This window comes from Gymnoscopelus microlampas (genome assembly GCF_963454915.1).
Source record: "Gymnoscopelus microlampas genome assembly, chromosome: 19".
Lineage (NCBI taxonomy): Eukaryota > Metazoa > Chordata > Actinopteri > Myctophiformes > Myctophidae > Gymnoscopelus > Gymnoscopelus microlampas.
The window spans coordinates 17,355,135-17,377,200 of NC_139956.1; the positions used below are offsets into that span (position 1 = coordinate 17,355,135).

Consider the following 22,066-nt stretch of genomic DNA (forward strand, 5'->3'; position numbering starts at 1 on the left):
ATCTGCAGCTTGTAGATCCGCCATTTTTTGGGAAAGATTGCCATTGCCTATTTTGAATACTATTATGGTAGTGTAGTTCCACACTACAAACCTCATAGCTTTATTGTATTACCTATTTAGTAGTTTGAAATAGGTTAGAATGAGTCGGCTGTTTGCAAAGGACTTTGTCAAGGAGAGGAGTTTAACAAGGAAGAACAGGTGATGATTGTTGCATCTCCTAATACATTCACTTAATCAATACCACAATGACTGTTATATGATTTTTTCCACCACAACAATAAGGCCCGCCCAGCATTCACAAACCAATACAAATTGAGTTCTCCTGTTCAACTGTAATCCCAGTTCTCTGATTTCATAAATTCTACTTAGCTTCCAGTTGGCATGCTATGTGGCATTGGACTTTGGACACTTACGTGTACATTGTATCCCATGATGGAGCACCAGGAAAAGTCACAAACGTGAGGCGAGCCGATACTATGTATGGAAAGATGCAGCACTATGTAACTTTTTTTAATGAATAAACAATATAACTTATACAATTGGGGTGGTTGTATGTTGTCCCCCTGCTCTTCTATTGAGACATTTAGATCGTGTCAAAGCTCTTGTCTGACCTAGACACAGGATCTGACACGAATTTTGACCTGATGGTCAAGATTCAATTTAACCCCTGAGCAAACAGGCAGGCTCTATTACCTCAATGGTAAAAATGTCACCACTTGCACAGGAAACTGGGTTCAAATCATAGGTTCAAATCCAGGGTAGAAGAGAAGAGTGCAGCCTTAACCATATTTTTATGCTACTGTATGTTAACTAATTTTACTGGAACCCATCAAGGACCCCTGAGGGTCCCGGCCCCACTTTGAGAACCAACCACTGATCTGTATTAATTAAAGTACCAAAAGTAAAAGTACAGAATGGGACAGAATGTCCCATTTCAGAAGTTCAAAATGTATAAAGAATCTTTTGAAAATAGCCGATCTACAAGCTCACGATGCATTGCATCGCGACGCATTGTGAGCTTGTAGATCTGCTCTTTTCAAATGGACTAAATATATATATGGCTGAAGTGGTTAATGTGTTTTGTAATAATAATCAAAATCTACAAAGTAACTTAAGTTTTCAAATAATTGTAGTGGAGTAAAAAGTACAATATTTGCCTCTGAGATGTAGTGGAGTAGAAGTAAAAGTACTGCAAATTGGAAATACTCCAGTAAAGTTTTTTTTTTTACTTAATTTTACTTTCAGTACTTGAGTAAATGTACTTAGTTACTTTACACCACTGATGGGTTAGTAGAGGGCTAGGCTTCTTTTTTTTTTTAAATCTGCACATCATACAGTATGTATAGTAGGCTAGTAGCCTACAGTAGAACACATCACTGGCATGGCATTTATCCTATGGATTTATCTCTTTTTTTTCTTTTCTTTTTTTTCTCAAAATCTTTATTTATAATAATCATGACATGATACAATACAATACAAAACAATACAATACATACACAAACACAAACAACAAACAACAAACACAAACAAAGAAGTGTTCAATACATCGACACAACAACATCAGAGCCAGGGGGATTTACTAACAGAAAACATTAAAGAGTGAACACAAAAGGACAGTTCTTGCAGCTTTCTTATTTATTGAGTCATAAATTGTTTTTTTTTAATATACTGCCTGGCTTCAATCTCAAATACGATGAAAGAGGGGTTGGAATGACTAAATGTGGATTTATGTATATGAAAGTTTGCTAGAATAATGATCAAATTAATTATGAAGTCCTCATTTTTCTTATTATTAGTTACATTCAGGCTAAGGCTAAGCGTTGCCGCGCCCAGTGACATGACAGGAAGTTGTCACTGAGTAGTTACATATTTACTCGACGTCAGAGGAAACAGGCCGGCAAAAAAAAACAGAAAATAAACATAAATAACCTCGAAGAAGAAGCAGCAGCAGACATTGCAGTGTTAGTAGGTCATCTGGTCGCGGCGGGGTGGTCACTTTACGCATGCTGTCACCTATGTGATTGTGATTGTTATCTGCTCATTGATCAACATAAGAAGGACATAGTCTAGACCTCCGTTCAGGAAGGACACACAGAACAAGACGCTACAGCAGCGACACGTAGCTAACACAGCAACTCCAGACATACCACTACTTACGTCCTAAGGTGTAAACACTAAGGTTATTTATTATTTTTTTATTAAAGGCAGGCCAGTGTAATACACAAATAAACAAACATGCTGCTTCGCAAAGTGACCCAACAGTCTTCCGCCTTGTGTGGCTCCATTCTTCGCTCTCCAGTCGGGTAAGTGAGCTAAACGTTTGATCAAATGGTCGTTTTATGAAGTCGATGATATTATTATTAATATTTTTTTTACTTCAATATAATGTCCAGCTGTGTGACTTTGTGTTTATGAATATGAATCCATCCAGGGCTCATCATGGGCGAGCCGTGGTTGCAGCCCGGCGTCCTTATGCAACACAAGAGGTAAGGCTTTGTTTTATTTGACGTTTAGCAGTGCATTTGTGTTGCTAAAAAAGCACATTGTTGTTATATTTGTATAATTTCAATGGTCACGTAACGTCACTGATGGAAAAAAGGGTGTAACGGTATGAGGCCAAGGTGTCCTTATATATCCACCCCCCCCTCCATCATCCCAGTGGAATGTGGGGTAAAGTTCATAGCTAGTCACATGGTTTCAGTGGTGGAAGAAGTACTCTCATTTTTTACTTGAGTAAAAGTATCAATACCACAATGTAGAAATACTCAGTTACAAGTAAAAGTCTGGCATTCAGAATTTACTTTAGTAAAAGTACAAAAGTATTGGCATCAAAATATACATCAAAGTACCAAAAGCAAAAGTACACAATGTCCCATTTCAAGTTTTCAAAATGTATACAAATATTTTGAGAATAGCAGATCTGCAAGCTTACAACGTGAACTTGTAGATCGGCTATTTTCAAATAGACGAAATATATATATAGAGCTTAACTGGTTAATGTATGTTTAATAATACAAATCTAAAAAGTAACTAGTAACTAAAGTTTTCAAATAATTGTTGTGAAGTAAAAGTACAATATCTTCCTCAGATGTAGTGGAGTAGAAGTAAAAGTATTTAAAATTGGACTTACTCCAATGAAGTAAAAAATACCTCAAAATTGTACTGTACAGTACAGTACTTGAGTAAATGTACTTGGTTACTTAACACCACTGCATGGTTTACCACTTTCGTAAAAGACAGCTGCAATTAAGAGGGTGATTTTGATGATTATTTACGGAAGTAATTTATATTGGCTGTTGTTATTTCATTGTCTGGCTTTATTTATATATTAATAAGCCAAATATACCTTAAGCAGCTGCAGCCATACACTGCCCATTTATCAGAATGATATACCTTGTTCAATCAGTTATGTGGAGGACATATCTAACTAAACGGTGATTTCTCTTTTCCCTCTATTATATAAATATAATAAAGTGTTTATTCCCATAAAAGAAAGATTAGCATAAGATGGCCGCTAGTGGTGCAACATTTCTTCAAACTAATCGATCTAATGGATTATAAAAATAATTGATAATCGATAATTACATAAAGTAGTAGATCAATTATCAATCCCTATTTTGGTCATGTTATTATAGGTGGAGGATTTTTTTATTTAAACATTTCTGCTATTTTCTCTATTTTTGCACCATTGTGCGGCGAAATATGAAAAAACGCTTAAGTGGTTAATCGATTCATAGCTAAATAAAAAACGGATTATAAGAATAACTTTCTTCTCAATTATTCGATTAATCGGCTAAGCTAATAATCGATAGTTAAATCCCAAATGGTCACAAAGCTCCCATCAGTCATCAGTGTCATCTTCACAGCAACAGGCAGCTAATTTTCTCTAAGTATGCATTCTAGAAGTCTCATTATTAAAGTAACTATGTTGCCCCCAATACTTATCTGGCAGGGTATGTCCTTGGTTTTACCTCTAACCCATTTGATACGACTCTTTGGCTTCTACTGTTGTATTGTTTGGCCCAGAAGGAGGTTTGTGAACATGACACCGTGGAAATAACATTGTTAAAGATAGTATCCACAGAGAACAGTCTGGGTGTCTGTATCCACGTGGCAAGTGAGGAAGAATTATAAACAACCATAATATAGTAGAATGTATGTATATCTAACCGTTATATTTTACCATCACTTATAGTACTTATGTAATACATTATGGTATGACATGATATTTGATAGTTTGTAGAGGTCAAGATGTCTCTGCCAGGCCTGATAGCTATTGTTTTGGTTACAGCCTGTCTGTTATGATTCAGCTTGTCCTTGTAGCAGCTAGTATAACTACGGTCTGAGCCCTGTGCTTGTTGGCAGAACTACCGTACCCCCCACATTGTACTTCTTCTCCCCATGATATCATGTACATTAAAGCATAACCATCACCACCTAGAATGTTGTCTCGATCTCCTCTTGCCTCATCAATTACTGACTGATCCAGAATTCTACGACACAAGGAACCTTTATCAACCTGTCACATCGCGATTCCCCATTCAAATGTAAAACCTAAAAACATGACTGTCCTCACAATATAATTGTACTTAGATTATTTCAGCTAGTCAGACCTTCACAAAGAGGTCTGGAACTTACAAAAAAAAACGTTATTCAGTCCACGTGTCGGTCATAGAACTTCATCAGGACAAAGTTCAAACAAGCTCATCAGACCTGGTACAGTGAAACCACGCTCCGTTCCCGGTGACAAGCAACTAATTTATATCGGTTGTCAACATCTAAAGAAAAAGTGGTTTTGGGTGTTCTGACTCCCGAGTCCTGACCCCTTAATAAACCAATCAATCAATAAATCCCCTCATCTCTCTCTTTCTTTCTTGCTCTCTCTCTCACTCTCTCTTTCACTCTCTCAGGCAGTATTGGAGAAGCCAGTATCTGTGGTCACTGATGCTGCCACTACTAAGGTTGAGAAGAAAGCAGTCAGCACAGTATGTTATTTTTTTTGCAGCATTATTATTATTTTTTTTGTACTCAAGACATATGTCTTTGGTCAGCCAGTGGTCTGTCATATTTTAAAATGGCAATTGAATCATAGTCACTTTCTAATGCCATCATTTGTGCTAACCTTGACATTGCTGTTGTCAACAGGAATCCAAATCGTTTGCTGTCAACATGTTCAAGGGCCAGATCGCCACAGCTCAAGTGTTCCCCTACCCCACAGGTAAACAAGAACACTTTCAATAAGCATATTTTAATATGATCAATTATCATATTATATATTAGTATTATTATTATTAGTAGTGAAATGGCGTAGGGACACCAGGTTGAAAGTTGTTAAAGACTGTAAGTTGTACTACATAGTGAAATGTTTTTTTTTTCCCTTTCACAGTTCTGAATGAAGAACAGGACCAATTCCTTAGAGAGTTGGTGGGGCCTGTCAACAAGTTTTTTGAGGCAAGTGTGAACAGAAATCTTGAGCCTGCCTTCCATTACGTTTAAGTTGAGAAATCGTATATCATTTCCTGGTTCCCCTTTCCTTTTGTCATGCCTCACCGACCGTTGGTTTATTGTTTTGTTGTTGTAACAAAACAATAAACAATAAGTATGTATTTATTATTTTAGCGTTCATTTTGTTGTGTAAAGCACTTTGAAACAGTCGTTTGTACCCTCTAATGAAAGTTTTATTATAATTTCTTTATTATTATTCTTTATTATTATTAAGCTACTTCTTCCCTACCTCTCCATCTTCTGTCCTGTCACCTTGTGCAGGAGGTGAATGATGCGACGAAGAATGATATCTTGGAGAAGGTGGAGGACCACACGATGGAGGGACTGAAGGAGATGGGGGCCTTTGGCCTGCAGGTGCCCGCTGACCTGGGGGGACTTGGCCTCACCAACACTCAGGTAAAACACCAGTAGAGATTAAAATCATCCATATTCAAAAAGAAAAAGTCCACACTAACATATCTTCACCCAGCACTCACTCCACTATATACACTCACTAAACACTCCATATTTTTACATCGTGGCCCCAAAGGGGTCAGCCGTATAGAACAGCGTTTGTCTGTATGCCCACGAAATTCTGACCAAATATAGAGTTTTTGTCCAAATATGAAGACGACTGATGTCATCCATTTAACATCAAACTTCCCAAAAATATGGAGTTTCACATGGCTCCAAGTACTTACCATGTGATTATTAGACCCTGCCTGCTATGCTAGGTTTTGCAGGTTAGCAGCTATGGATGAATTTTGCTAATCGATACCTTGACCAGCCCCCAGTTATCTTGCTCTAGACTAGGACACCACATTGCGTCCACTTTTCCTGTCTTGGAACTGTTACATGGTCGCTCAGCTAAGCATTAAGCTTTGCTGGTGGAGTGGTGAACCCTTAAAGGACGACATTTTCAACCTATCTTCATATAGTTGGTCCTCACTAACGCTCATTATAAGATGGTACCATTTCTGTCTATCCCGTCCGTGTCTCAGAGGAGGGCTGTGGACACCCGCCTACCAGTGACATCATTGATGGGGAAACCAAGCTAATAGGAACTGCATTGTTTCTATTCCTGGAAAGTTAACATGCTATAATGGAAGCCATTGTTCTCGTGTTAATACAACAAAAAAGAAATCTTGTTTTCTTTTTTTTCTCTTAAGCGCCTAATGATGATGTCACTGGTAGGCGCGTTTCTGAAGTGTCCACAGCCCTCCTTTGAGAGACAGGCCGAGTAGAATTCTTTAAAAAAAAAGTTTTACCATGAGCATTAGTGAGGACCAATTATATGAAGATAGGTTGAAAATGGGTGAAGTTGCCCTTCAACACAGATTTGCTTAACATTTCATACAAGTATTGATTTATTTTTCTTTCTTGTTCACAGTATGCCAGGTTGGTCGAGATTGTAGGCATGTATGACCTGGGTGTTGGCATCACCCTGGGTGCCCACCAGTCCATTGGCTTCAAGGGTATCCTGCTTTTTGGCAACCCCGCGCAGAAGGAGAAATACCTGCCCAGGCTGGCCACAGGTTAGAGAGTGGCACCTTTATAAACATACAGTCTCATACAGTACAGTCTATTAAACGCATAATCTACTGAGTCCCAGCATCATCAATTTAAATGTAGGCATTTAGCAGGCACTCTTATCCATAGCATCTTAAAGTGCAAGAGAAGAGCAAACAGCATGGACTCAACCAACAACAGGCTACGTGGTCGAGTAAGTAGTGTTAAGAAAACAATTAAGTGCTACTAAGTAACTTGGACAGCAGGTAGACATCAAACCTAAATAACATGTTATCTAAACAACATTAAGCATCTGTGGACAAGCAAATCTAACTAACGTTCATGGCGATAGACTAGAGCATTTGAGTAGGAGTGTGTTGTTGATGGAAATGGAAAGATCCTGCAGGTGACAAAAGAGAAAAGAGAAACTCAGTTTTGCCTATGTTGAGCTTTAGGTGGTGGGAAGACATAATTCATTAGCTTCATTCATGTACAGTATTTATGCATTAGCAACGTGGGTCAATTAAGTGGCAAGTAAACATACTGTTCTAGTGTGTGTGTTTGTCTGACAATCGGATGCATGTTGCCCATTTGTCCAGGAGAGGACATAGCAGCTTTCTGTCTGACTGAGCCTGCCAGTGGCTCGGACGCTGCCTCTATCAAAACCACAGCGATCCAGTCCGACTGTGGAAAGTACTTCACTCTTAACGGAGGCAAGATCTGGATCAGGTGAGACCGGGCAGGGGTCATATGCTAATGGTTAATGTTAGCTCATTTTGATTAAAGGTTTCCATTATGGAATTATGTTTATGAGGTTGTGTTTCGCACATTTGCCTGTGATAAAAATAAAAAAAAAAGAAGTTGGAAGTGTGAGGTTTTGATGTTTTTCCATGACTACTACCTAGCCTCAACACAGATTTGTGCACATAGAAAACATGTGTTCTTCTCACCACAAGGGGGAAATGTTGTACACTTGATATGTATGTGATGCTAGTATGAGAAAGGTTTTTTGTTTTGTTTTTACCCCTTTACTATGATAATTGTGTAAACTGTTAAGATTTAGTTCATTTTATTTGCTCTGTTGGTTTGTCTCTTTGGGTGTTAACTGTTTCATGGACCCCAATGTAAACAAGTTGAGGTTCTTTTGTGACTTGACCCATGTTGGTGCTTTTAAGGTCCATTGTTTGCTTTTAAATTGATGGCAATAAAATTGTCCATCTGTCTATGGCAGCAATGGAGGCTTGGCAGAGATCTTCACAGTGTTTGCCAAGACCCCGATGAAGGATCCCAAGACAGGAGAGATGAAAGACAAGATCACTGCCCTCATCGTGGAGAGGAAATTTGGAGGAGTCACTCAGTGAGTTGAGAGATGCTACCTGCTTGTTATCACGGAGTGCAAACTAAGGCAATGGTGTTACTGAGCAATTCCAGATACAGTGCATGCTAGATCAAAGGCTTAGGGATCTGAAAGGCTTCAATCCTTCCTTCCTCTCTCCCTAATCCTACTCTCTCCCCCTTTTCACCACATCACTCTTTTCTCCACTCCACTAATTTCTCTTTTCTGAATGAATCTGTACATCCAACGATCATATGCTTAATCTCTTGCCGCCCCCAGTGGCCCACCCGAGAAGAAAATGGGAATCAAAGCATCCAACACAGCTGAGGTGTACTTCGAGAATGTGCGCGTGCCGGCTGAGTGTGTCCTGGGCGAAGTAGGCGGAGGCTTCAAGGTGGCCATGAACATCTTGAACAACGGGCGCTTCGGCATGGCTGCCGCCCTTTCCGGCACCATGAAGGGAGCCATTACCCAGGCTGTGAGTAGCCTTTATTCAATAGCTCCTCTATTTTGTAGTTCATTGTATGCCGGTGATGTCTTGCAAAAATAGCTCACATCACATCTGATAACAAAGTGTGGTGAACTTGCGCACTAACTTGCACTATTATTTTATTTACGATTTCCACCTATAAAGACATGCTCTATGTTGGGACACCAGGTTGCAAGTTAAAGTTAAAGACTGATGGGGAAGTGTGGCAAGCATGTGAAAGTGAAAATGTGGCAGGATAGTAATGATCTGTGATTTGAATCATTGTGCGGCTAAAAGCTTACAGATTCTTTCTTAGACAAGCGCACAAACTCTAGGACTACCCTGATGTGTGCCTCTGACTGTTGCGTCAGGACCAGTCTCTGTGTGCAACATAGCAACCAGTCTGTCTCTTTAACTAATAAAAGTCAGCAGTGACTGTCCATACTCTGATGAAGTCAATGGCAGTCAAAAAAGGACATCTAAGCAGCATTCTGATTTCATTCTGAGTTAAAATCCTTTATTATAGCAGGGACACCAACATGTTTCGACTCACAGAAGTCTTCATCAGGGTCGCCTGTCTTATTGGCTTTAGTGGTTTTCATATCCTTTGTGTCTGACACTTGTATCTGATGAAATACCCTCCCCCCATTGCTGTTTTTTCTCAGTTTTTGTGCATCCGATCCCTCATAGTGGTGGGAAATTCCCGTCATGCATTTTACTTTCGTTTGTTTATGCACTGTAGTGCAAGCTTCTGATGAGGTTTTCACGTGGCTGAAAGATCAAATGCCAAATGTGCACTTTTTTTTCATCTTACCCTGAACACCAGAACACACAATATTTCCAATTGCACACACAGTATCTCAAAATCATTAAACCTTATGACCTTTTACAGTAGTGCCACCCTTCCGCCAACATTTACAGTTGGTTGTTTATTATAGGGATTCTCCACTCTTCATGTTGATGGCTGTGTAAAGCCTAGTTCACACTGACACTGCATGAGAATCTGGGAGTTTTTGGGTCTGACATTTCTAAATTACCCCTTTGGCCCTGTACATTTTTTGATGGCACAAAGGCCAAATACAAGGACAGCAAGGCCATCCAATAAAACACTGATATTAAGTCCACTGAAATAATACATTTAATTTAAGGGTTGAAAAATAATTTGTATGAATTAAATATGAAGTATAACTATCAGTGAAATAAATATTTTTTTGTACAAACTGCTGAAAAGGAGTTCAGAAGTTCATAGTCACTGGACTGGTTTGAAGATTCTGTACTGTACTTATGTCCTGTAACTGTTGTCCCAAACGGCGTGTGTATTATTAGTGCATGTGAGTTAATGTTCTGTTTGTCACATACTCAGTGTCCAAGTCACGTAGACTGTTGGAGTTTTCTTTGCAGCTGGCAGAGGATCATCCTTTTTCACCCTTTTTGGCAATCTAGGCTCTTGCAAAGGCCTAGTTCAGTTTCATTTCCTGAACGATTCATGTCTGTGAAGACTACAGGAAAGAGACAGAGGAGAAAACTGTTAAATCAGCTGGGGGGCAGTGTGGATGGGGCATCAAGGCCACTGTGGCCTAAGGGCAGATCATCTTTTGAAGGGCAGAAGGCCAAACTGTGGGGCGGTGGCCATGGCCTTCATGGCCTCCCTGAAATTCCTGCCCTGCTCAAATGCATATATCTGTGTATATCACAGATATAACTTCTCTATGGAGAGGTCATGGAAAAGTAATTGAAAACCCTTAAGGAAAAGGTATACTGGATGTTGTTGTAACAGTGGAATGGAGACATGATGTCTGATGACTCTATCCCCCAACATGTTTTGTGTTTTGTTTTGTGTAGGTGGACCATGCAACCAACAGGATCCAGTTTGGGAGCAAGATCCACACCTATGGAGCCATCCAGGAGAAGATGGCCCGCATGACCATGCTGCAGTACGTCACTCAGGTCAGTAAAAGTCATCACCAAATGTCTTATCTTCTCCCGCAGGATATTGATTTATTTCAATAACATGGGACAGGGCAATACTTTGCCACAGCACTGCTCTTTGTCATTCACTTATATTGATGCGGTAGTTTGTCCAGGTCTCAAATGTTCATGTAGATGTCGACCTCTCTCTTTGTGCAGTCAATGGCCTACATGCTCAGTGGCAACATGGACAGCGGTGCAAGCGAATTCCAGATAGAAGCGGCCATCAGCAAGATCTTTGCCTCTGTGAGTTTACGTTTCCTCTGTCAGTGCTGCAGATGTGCTACATGACAGGAGGGTTACTTCTTGCATGCACCTTGTCTTTCTGGTTATTTATGGAGTTCCTCATTCTGCAGAAGCCAACCGGAAAAGTGGCTGAACAAAAGAATAATAATCTGTTTGTGTGTGTGGTACAGGAGGCGGCGTGGACAGTGACTGACGAGTGTATCCAGATTATGGGTGGCATGGGATTCATGAAGGTGAGTGATCAGCCCACGTCGCTGAGACTTGCTCATGGGGTCATCTGGGTGCTTCCCTGGCTACACTGCTAATTCACTACGGATGCTGCCAATATAGGCTCACTTGTGCTTTGGCCAATGTCCACAGTGTTGTGTGAAACAAGTCAGGGGTGACTCTTTTCAGTTGAAAATACGTCATTTTTGTCAAGCCACATGCCACATAGGCTGCACTAGCCTTCCTGCTTTCGTGTATACAGGGGCGGGTTTAAAATCAGTGCGGAGAGAATGCGCCTGATCCCATTGGTTCACCGATCTGTCCGTCAGCCCCCGCCCCGTCAACACAACATTACGAGCGACGCCCACTACACTCTGGTTGGTTGGGGAAATGAAACACTTCCTACGTATACCGGGTACACCGACGTGCTGGTCCAGGCTTTTATTTTTTAGCAAAACTAAACAATAAAAGCATGGAGATCGAGGCTACATGCCACACAACACTTTTTCACAGAAACGGCTATGTTTATAGCTGTTAGCAGGACAAAAGCCATACATTTTTACCATCTGTTGGGAACAGTGATGGCCAAATCTGTTGAATTTGTCATGGCTGACAAAATTGCTATATGCAGTTGATAGGGCTTAGCAGAATTTAAATCACACTGATGGATAAGAATCTCCAAGCAGAGGATGAGTGCATGGCCTGTTTGCATTCACTGTAGAGCCATCTTCCTACAGTATGTTGAGCCACCATACTTCTATCATACAGTACCTTTACATTGTTTATAGGACCATATTTAAAAAAAACGGGGGAAAAAACAGAAGTCTCGCTAGACGAGATTGAAATCTCGTCTAGCGAGACTTCCGTTTTCGTTTTTATTATTATTTTTTTTGTTGCATAGTGTTCTGTCACTATGAACGTCAGATCTCACTAAAAAAACAACCAAAAAAGCTATTAAAATACGCGATCTAACGCAAGGCCTATTGGCGCACGTTTTAAGCTATGGCGGACCCGGGATATGACATTTTTCTACTGTACCATTCATCCTAAGATATCATAACATCATAGAAAAGGTAAGAAAACCGTGGTCCAAAATTCCCCTTTAAGTAAAAGTATCAATACTGCAATGTAGAAGTACTCCGTTACAAGTAAAAGTCCGGAATTAAAAATGTACTTGAGTAAAAGTACAAAAGTATTGGTATCAAAATGTACTTAAAGTACCAAAAGTAAAAGCACTAACATGTTTGAAAATAGCAGATCTACAAGCTCACAACGCGTCACGATGCAACGCGTTGTGAGCTTGTAGATTGGCTATTTTCAAATGGCCTAGGTATAAAATAGGGCTAACGTGGTTAATGTATGTTTTATAATGTAATAATGTATATCTGCAAAGTAACTAGTAACTAAAATTTTCAAAGTAGCGAAAGTAGTGGAGTAAAAGTACAATATTTGCCTCTGAGATGTAGTGGAGTAGAAGTAAAAGTATTGGAAATTGGAAATACTCAGGTAAAGTACAAATACCGCAAAACTGTACTTAAGTACAATACTTGAGTAAATGTACTTTACACCACTGCTGCTTGTTTACTCAATAGACTGTGTGACTCATACTATACATCATTATGTGGTTATTACATGTTTTGTCTAGCCCAAAATTCGATAACATTCGTTAACATTTTAATGATGACATGATGATGGAAATAAATAAATGATACACGCCGAGGAAGGCCTGCGGGCCGAAACGTCCGTCGTGTATGATCTGCTGCTGGGGCTTATGACTAAATAAACAAGAAATCCTAAAAGGATCAAGTGAGTGCTGGTGATCTTTTCTATGGAAATAGATAAAGCCATTGACAGGAAATGGTCCATGCTTATTTTCCTTATATGGCCAAAGCTGTGAATAGACAAAAGATATGTATTGAATTGACAGTGGCATGGTCCTTTATAAATTACTGATCTCCACTCATCAATTTATACTCATTACATACCAGAGTAGTTGTACATCAGTGATGAAAGGACAGGAACAGGCGGAGCTATTTCCATTTCCGGGAAATAAAGGGTGATTTTTGTGGAGAAACGTCAAACGGTATTGACGGTGATGTAAATGCATAAAAATGTACAGCTTTCTTTGGGCATCTTTGGGCAACAGTTTTCCCACCCCTTAAAGTCATACTGTGTTCATTTTCATTTAAACAAAAGCTATGTTTGATATAATCTTTCACTAGTATATTTTTCACACTAAGCATTACACATAAATGTGTTAAACTATTAAACACACTTTTTATTTACAAATGTCTGCCCCAAAATTATCCTGGTGATTTAGGATCCCCTCGCGCCCAAATGACGTAGGCATGTTAATTTGCAGGTGTCTGCCCCAGACACTTGTGTCAAATTTACATAGGCACCCTAAATGTATTTACATTTTTTGAAAACTTATTATATTCCAAAATATCCTCGGAAGCTAAGGCCCTGCAGCATTCCTTTATGAGTGGACGTATAGACAAAGGCTGTAATGACAACGGAGTTACAGAGCTACGATGAGTGTATGAGAGGCTGCATATGATGAACATAAACACGTGTTCGCTCACCACCAAAAACTCGTGGAAATGTGGAACATGGAACATAAAAGAACACTGAAGTTCACAAGAACAGATTTGGTGCAAGCTAGCTGCACCATGTGTGGGAGAGTTCAGGGTGCACGGAAACAAAGGGCTAAAAATAGTACACCAGGTTATTTAGGTCACTCTGGTACAGAGGCATCCCCCCTGTGCAGTAGTCTTGATATAATAGACAGTGTACCTAGTGATATTTGATCATGCAGAAAGGGAACAATGGTGGAAACCTTGCTCTACATAAGTCACTTGCAATGCAGACATTCATTTCTTCTATCCTAAGTTCAGACATTAGCCAAGCAAATCTTTGTGTCAAATGTTGGCTGGAGAAAACAAAAAACATTTGACACAATTCATTCATTTTGGCAAGGATTTGTAATTTGTATTAACTGTTAGGTCCAGATGCAAAGCAGATGGTGTATCTAAAGTGCCTAGTAACTATATGTTTTCATCTCTGCTATCACCACTGTGAAGCAGATTTGCATCTGATGTTGCAGACCGAATATGAGTCTGTTTGGTAATCTTTGAAGATTAGCAGCAGCAGTCGTCTTTGTGTACATAGCTGTATCGTGAGTTCTATGTTACGCTTTCTCATGAGCAAGTCTGAGATCAAAGCACTCTTTGTCTCTTATATTGCAGTGTAGGATACAGTGCAAATCAGTGTATTTTAGTCATTCAGTAGTCAAAGTCTGTACAAAAATAAATATATAAACATACAATTTACCTTTTTTTTTTTAGGAGAGGAGAAAAAGTAAAGAGGAAAGAACAGAAGGGATGTGTTCTCCTTGAACATGAACACCTTTTCCGTCTCAATTGACACCTACATTAATCACCTTTTTCCCTTGAATGAGTTTATGATTATTTTACCATGGACAATGATTGCCCAAATCATTCCTTTTAAACATAAAATCCCAAGTTTAGTTCAGAATGCTGATCAAACTTAAATGCACTGACCGTTTGCAGCCTACAACCGAGTGTTTATTTAGGTTAGTTAAGTGGCTATCTAGTGGTTAATTATTATATTTTTTTAATGGGTAAAGACGAAGCTTTTGCTTTAGACTTTTCAAAGTTTAACATCTGTAAAATATGTCATTATGGCTATGCCTCTGTCTACAGGGCTCTGGAATCGAGAGAGTGATGAGAGACCTGAGGATTTTCCGTATCTTTGAGGGCACCAATGACATCCTGAGACTCTTTGTGGCTCTCAACGGATTCCAGGTAAACTGAACATTGCACCCTTACATGGACAGATTTTTAATTTAAAATGGTACGTTATTCTCCACTTTCATGGAAATTTGTTTTGCGACCAGTGCCAGAACAGCATACATCACACATCACATACAAAGCATAACGGTAGAACAACCCAGGCAACATAAGCCACTTATACAGAGATCCCGTAATAATTGCGTGAAGAAGAACCTTCATTAATGCCGGTTCAGCTTTTTTACACAAACAAATACAGCCACCTCCTTGTGTGCTTTTACATTGAAAGCTGGAGTCGCAGAATCAGTGTTGTGACGTGTAACACGACAGCACACGACAGTGTCTTGTGATGTTTAAGTGTTGTTGTCTGTAGAGTTCATACATTTCTAACCATAGCCTATGGATTTATTTCACAAAATACACACACAAAATAGAATGATGACTTAGCAGACCATAGTCACAGAAGCTCGGTTCGCTTAGTCTCTCTCTAACACACACACAACTTGACATTACAGCTGTCGGTAGAGTTTGGAATTTATTTAACAAAATATCAACACAAAATGTACTGACAATGTAACTTTGTTTCTTTAAAGAAAGATTCACATTGACTATTTGCCCCATGGACAAGTGTGACTGTGTGCATGTGTGTGTGCATAACTGATACATTACTTTGCTTGGACACTATCTGTGAAAGAAAGAAAGAGACGGAGATGCTCTGGACAAGTAGTAATTTCTTTGTGCTACAACACAACCAGTGTGTCTTTAGTGCTTCTCTGTGAACACATTGCTGTTGAGCGACAGAGAAGTATCTCACCATATAAGGTTCTGTTTTGTATAATGAGCATTTAAAACCTCACTGATCCATGCATTTTACACACAGTTTGACCATGTGATGGTGACAGCAAAATACCCTGTGTGTCTATATTTGTGTCCAGAATGCAGGAAATCAACTGAAGAGCTTACAAAAGGCCCTGAAGAACCCTCTGGGCAATGTTGGGTTGCTGGCAGGAGAGATCACCAAGAGAGCCAAGAGGTTGTTCCCACACATTTGAAACGGAAAAACATGGCTTCCATCAACCACGATCTGATCTAATACGTCTGGCCTCTTTTGATTTGTCATTATAGGAAGGCAGGTTTGAGCACAGGGATTACAATGGTGGGGACCGTGCACCCAGAGTTGGCACAAAGTGGTGAACTGGTATGCGTTTGTCTTTTTATTGTCCTCTTCGATTTATCCAACGTATGAGTATCTTTCAAGTATACAATGGTTCTGGCCACCACAAAATCTTTTAACATCAAAACAAGCGGCTCGTTAAGGGGGAAAAGATGGCTTTGTATTGTATACACCCGGTAGGTTTCGTTTTTAATAGCTTATCTTTGATCTGAAACGGTAGCTATTACCTAATAAAGAGATATCTAGGTCTAGGAAACCACAGCAGTGGAAAACATTTCCAGAAAGACAGATAGATGACTGTTTAACCTCATTTGGATGCTGTTCACCTTGTCCTCTGTCTGTAATGCGATGGTGAGACGGCTTAATCTGCTGTATTCAGGTACTGCTGACATCAGTTCAGTACGATATAATTACTGTTGTCCAAGGCTCGTTATGTGCACTGCGATGTAAATTTTGTATAGATATGACGTTGGCCATGTTTGACCTCTCAACACTCCATGTGTACATGTTTACAAAAGAAATGCCCAAAAGCCCATCCCATGCAGCATTGTGTTTCTAAATACTGTACATGAATGGTGGGGTTATGTGTGTAAGTGATTACTGAATAACATCCTTTCCATCGTCAAAGACTCTTCCTCTCTCATGCAATTTCCCTGCTCTTTGCAGACGGCCAAGGCCATTGAACAATTTGGAGGTGTCATCGAAGAGCTGCTGGTCAAACATGGCAAGAAGATCATTGGTGAGCGTGTGTGTGTGTGTGTGTGTGTGTGTCTGTGTGTTGGGTAGGGAGTACATGGCTGGGACTATCTTGTGCTATGGTTATAGGGGAAATCATGGCCTTGAGTTTGCAGTCATTTCAGCCAGTTCAGATTATTTTCTGCCTTTCTTTTTGTGTGCTAGGGTAGCCAATCTAGGATCCCACATGTGTTGTTTTTCCCAGTGTGAAATACCTAATTAAAATGAAATCAGAACAGAAACAAAGATTACACAAATAAATACCCTCTAAACCTTGGCATGCTAATTGAATAATTGCCATTCTATTTAAAATAGTACAGTACAGTTTAAACACTTCCCTGACACAAAATCCTTTCAAATGGGAATCCATGGCCAAATACGTATTTGGGGGTCCTTGACAAAAGGTTTGCGAACCACTGGTGTAGACAACCACATTTCCTCCCTACACATGGACACGTCGAGTTGCTTTCACCTGACAGTGAAGAGTTTTACCGGGAGGGAGCAATGCATGCGGGGAAGCATGCAATCCCTCCTAGTTTGCCTCCCTGCAAGACAGGCGCTCTGACCAATCTGTAGGAGTTGTGCAGCAACAGAATACCCTCCCTTGCTGGCTTCCCACCCATGTTGGAGAGCCCGGCCAAGCCGGATGCATCGCAGAGGAATCAAAACCAAGTCTAACTCTCCACAGTGGTGTTGGGCAAGTACTTCCCCCCTGTGCCAGACACCTGCCGTGCCGTTTTGTGCGATGGAAAAATTGTGAAAAAAATGAATTATTAACCACTTGAACCCTTTCATCCCTATTCTGTTTTGACGTGTAATGAGCTTGTACTTTAGATGGGCTATGTTCAGTGAAAAGATGTGGTGTAGAGGGAAAAAAAGCAGAACAAGTACAGAGCCGAGCCAACCCTGTCAACTATGTATTAGCCTTAACTTTAAGTACAACAGTAAAATAATAGTACAAATAATTTCATATCTTCCCCAAGCAAGTTATACTTAACTGTATTCTGTTCATTTTCAGCTCATTGCTGTCAGTTGCGGGAAGCTGTTTGACTATTGATGTAGTTGTCATTTGCTGTTCGTTATTTTGAGTCAACTAGCAATTTTTTCTGATTTGCTGTTGCAGATGAACAGTTTGTGTTGAAGAGAGTGGCTGACTGCGGCATTGACCTGTATGCCATGGTGGTCGTCCTGTCAAGGTATACAAACCATAAAGCAACAAGTATTCATCTAAATTAACTGTCTTTCTATCTTTTTCTTTCTTTCTCAATCTTTAAGATAAGCTTTATTGTGAGTAAATAAAATGTGTTGCCATAGCATTTACATAAATGTGTGATGACCAACAAGCAAATGATAATTCCCTGTCACTAACATCATTCAAGTGTACTCCCCCTATCCCTCCATCCCCACTCTATACACAGCTTAATGCCATATCCTCTTCTTTGCTTTGCCACCTGCAGGGCGTCTCGTTCTCTGAGTCAAGGCCACCCTTCGGCACAGCATGAGAAGATGCTATGTGACACCTGGTGCATTGAGGTAGGGACATTCTCTCTGAGGGGCATTTTTTTAAAGAAGAAAAAAGTATAACTTCATTGCTTTATTTCATTGTTTTTATTTATTAAAAAAAGAGAGCGAGAACTATGGAGATGGGGAAACAATTGTAATGTGCATCAAAGCTACTCATCTTGTTGCATTGTTGAAACAACTGCCAACTTCTTGGAATGAGTGGAGCACTGTGCCTCGTTTTCCAGACATTCAAGAAATGTTAAAATGCATTGAAGCAAGGGAAATTGTCTGGGAGGCAAAAGCAACTGATTAAATCAGTAGTTTACATGCACATTTTTGGCAGTGCAGGCTTGCAAGGGTATGCAGTACTCTTTCCCGTGTAATGTGCTCAACTCTGACAATTAAGCAACAACTTTCACTGATGGTGTCAAAAACAAAAATACACCTTTAAAACTGCCTGCAATGCAACAGACTATCTTGTTATTTATTAGCTTGATCGTGGAATTTTGCTTAGAAAAACATTCTCAGCAGATAAAAACAACTGTACCTCTCTACCCCCCTCGCCCACCCATCCCACAATCATGCTTTTACCAACTCAGAACAATTGCAAGAATTAAGTCTGTCCTGTCATCTGTAGATCTAGAGAAACTCATACATACATTTATAACCTCCCGTCTGGACTACTGCAATGGTCTATACACTTGTTTAAACCACAAAACAATTTCTCGCCTGCAGCTGGTGCAAAATGCAGCTGCCAGGCTTCTGACTAATACAAGAAAACGTGCCCATATCACCCCTGTTTTAGCAACTCTCCACTGGCTTCCTGTTGTTTTTAGAATTGATTTTAAGATACTTTTATTAGCTTTTAAGGCCCAAAATGGTCTTGCCCCTAAATATATCACAGATCTGGTGCCTCCGTATGACCCACCCCGTAGCCTAAGATCCTCTGAGGAGGCCCTCCTAGTAGTCCCCAAAACAAATCTGGTCACAAAAGGTGATCGGGCTTTTTCTGCCCGAGCACCTATACTATGGAATGCCCTACCTGTGGAAATTAGGAAAGCAAATTCCCTGACATCTTTTAAAACACTTCTAAAAACACACTTATTCAGGAAAGCCTTCCCCTAGATCCCCCTATCAGCCATAACTGTTTTGTGTGTGCTGTCTTTCTATCTAGTACCTATTTTATTTGATATTATTTCTTCCTTATCCATGTTCCTTGACTTATTTTAATTACCAGATATGTTTTTACTGCTTATCTGAATTGAATGCTTTTATGTCAAGTCCATAAGACTTTTTAATCTTGTATGCTATGTTTTTACTGTTGTTCAGCACTTTGTAACTTATGTTTTGAAAAGTGCTATATAAATAAAGTTATTATTATTATTATTATTATTATCCCAGGCCCATGACAGGATCATAGGGACGGTCAACTCCCTGCGCTCCAGTGAGTCCAGGCAGATCTTCAAGAACCTGAGGGCCATCTCTACAGCCGTGGTGGAGAACGGAGGAGTGGTCGCCCCTCACCCACTGGGCTTCTAAACACATCAGCCCTCATAAGTTCTCTCTTTATTTTCTCTTTGCCCCCCCACCCTCCTTTCTGTGTTAATATCTGGGGTGTCGATGTGGAGCTGCTTTCTCCCTCTTCCAATCCTTACTACACTGTTATTATTCCAATGCCCAGTTTGACATTCTGTTAATCACAGAGCATTCTCATCTGATGTGTTCAGTGACACGTTTTATCTATTAATGAAGCAGCTGGCAGTTGAATGTTTCAATTAGAGGGAGGAAAAAAGTCTGACATAAGGTAGTGTTAACGCCTGAACTTACATTTTTCTTGTTGAACAGATAACGTTATTGAACCTCGTTTTATCATTATGGTGCTGAACTAGCTTTGTACAAACTCTAACAGCCAGTTGATCAGTTCTCTTTGTAGATATAAGATGATTATGACAACATCAATGCAACAGTGATGGTACGGGACAGCTACCCGAAAGAGCCAAGTACACATTTTTTTAAGCCGTTTAATTTATAAGCAAATGTACTGTATATGTCCTGCGTTTTTAGGTTTATCTACATAACCTAAAACATCAACACACACATTTATATTGACTGCAGTGGTGTTTGCGTAAGTACTTTGTGCATGTTAAGCTCTTCTGACACACATTTGGTGGTCAGCGCTATGGCATTAATATCACAAAGTAAGCTGTTGCCTTAGAAACCAATCCAACAGTGCTGTGAAAAGTTCCTTTTGTGTCTAATATAGAAAACAGGAAGAGAACTCACACTTGGAAACTGTATAAAAAATGTGCAGGATAACTCATTCTTCTGTAATGACCGTCAATTAAATGACCCAAGTGCAAGCATTTTTATCTTTCAGCCAAAGTAGCCAGCTACCTTAACTATAATTGTGATAATTAACACAGTCTGCAACTCTGCATACTTCAAGCTTTTCAGGTTATAAAACTTCGAGTGTACTGTACATACTTTATAGTGGCTTTCCTTGGCCCTTGTGTATTAACACATTCATTGTCTGAATATCACAATCTTTGCATGTCACACACTTTCCTTTGACCTGTTTCTAAATTGTATTGCAGAACATCTGGTGCCACGCTATGTTTTGCAGATTCTGAACTGATTCTTCTTTATAACCTGTCAGTCATGGCATCATGTCAATCATGTCATTTAACCTGCCTGTATATCAGTGCTCATGTTGATTTCAAAATAAATAAATAATGAAGTTCAGAGCCTGTTGATTTCCTTTTGGTAAAAATAAAGCCTTGTGGTGCAAATTTACTCTATAGCTCACTTCCTAGTTCTGCTGTTTATCATAACACAGTGAGGTTTCAGTTCTTTTCCGAAAAGCTTTTCCTGGTCAAAGCACGGCTTACTGGAATGTTCTCTGATTGTTGATGGTGCAGAGATACGAAGACATTTACCCCTTCCTGTAAAATATACAGCTGAACTTTCTATCAATATGTTTGCTGCTTGTGTCTGTGACAAACTGCTGTGCAAAGCACCAACATACCCTGTGGTCACAGTTGAGTTTACCTCAGCAGTTGCATCTAACCACTCTGTGAGAGCTACTGTGCAGTGTTTATAAAATCCAGCCTCTTTTTCGAATTGATACAAATATATATTTTTGCTTTTGTTAACTGGTGCCAGGTGCGTCTTTACAGGGTTATTAGAATTAGATTTGCTCCTTTGTTTTTGCCCAGGTTTTTTCTTTTCTTTTTTGCATTATGTCTCAATGAGTTCCGTATTATTACCTCTGAAGGGGAGGTTGTGTAGGTTGTGTAATATCTGTTTGTCTGTGGCCAATATTTCTAAATAATGGGTGGATTTCCATGGAATTTTCCATCCATGGAAAGATGAAACATTGATTTTGGTAACCCCATGACCTTTACTCTAGCACCACCATCACGCCAAACTTCCAATATTCAAATGAGCGAATCTCTTCACCGCTCATCATAGACACATTTGCTGTGTTCATGCTTCCACGAGGAAGATTTTGGTTGCCAGTCTGCACCAGGCGTCCGTAGCTGAATGGAGACAGGCAGAAGGAAACAGAAGGTCCCAGGTTTGATTCCCGTCCCCAGCTATGTGTTGAGGTGCCCATAACCAAG

At 39.8% G+C, this 22,066-nt stretch overlaps 1 protein-coding gene across 1 annotated transcript; it reads left to right on the plus strand.

The window, feature by feature from the left end:
* Positions 1-1,884: 1,884 nt before the first annotated feature.
* On the plus strand, positions 1,885-21,185 carry acadvl (acyl-CoA dehydrogenase very long chain). Its single transcript, XM_084042612.1, has 20 exons — positions 1,885-2,303; positions 2,432-2,486; positions 4,911-4,985; positions 5,146-5,218; positions 5,387-5,451; positions 5,767-5,901; positions 6,875-7,019; positions 7,593-7,722; positions 8,225-8,350; positions 8,609-8,807; positions 10,641-10,745; positions 10,926-11,012; positions 11,183-11,245; positions 14,945-15,046; positions 15,967-16,064; positions 16,157-16,229; positions 16,872-16,944; positions 18,064-18,136; positions 18,398-18,473; positions 19,845-21,185. Exons 1-20 carry the CDS (start codon positions 2,236-2,238, stop codon positions 19,980-19,982), a joined length of 1,959 nt encoding a protein of 652 aa, XP_083898738.1. The 5' UTR covers positions 1,885-2,235; the 3' UTR covers positions 19,983-21,185.
* The last annotated feature ends 881 nt before the right edge of the window (positions 21,186-22,066 follow it).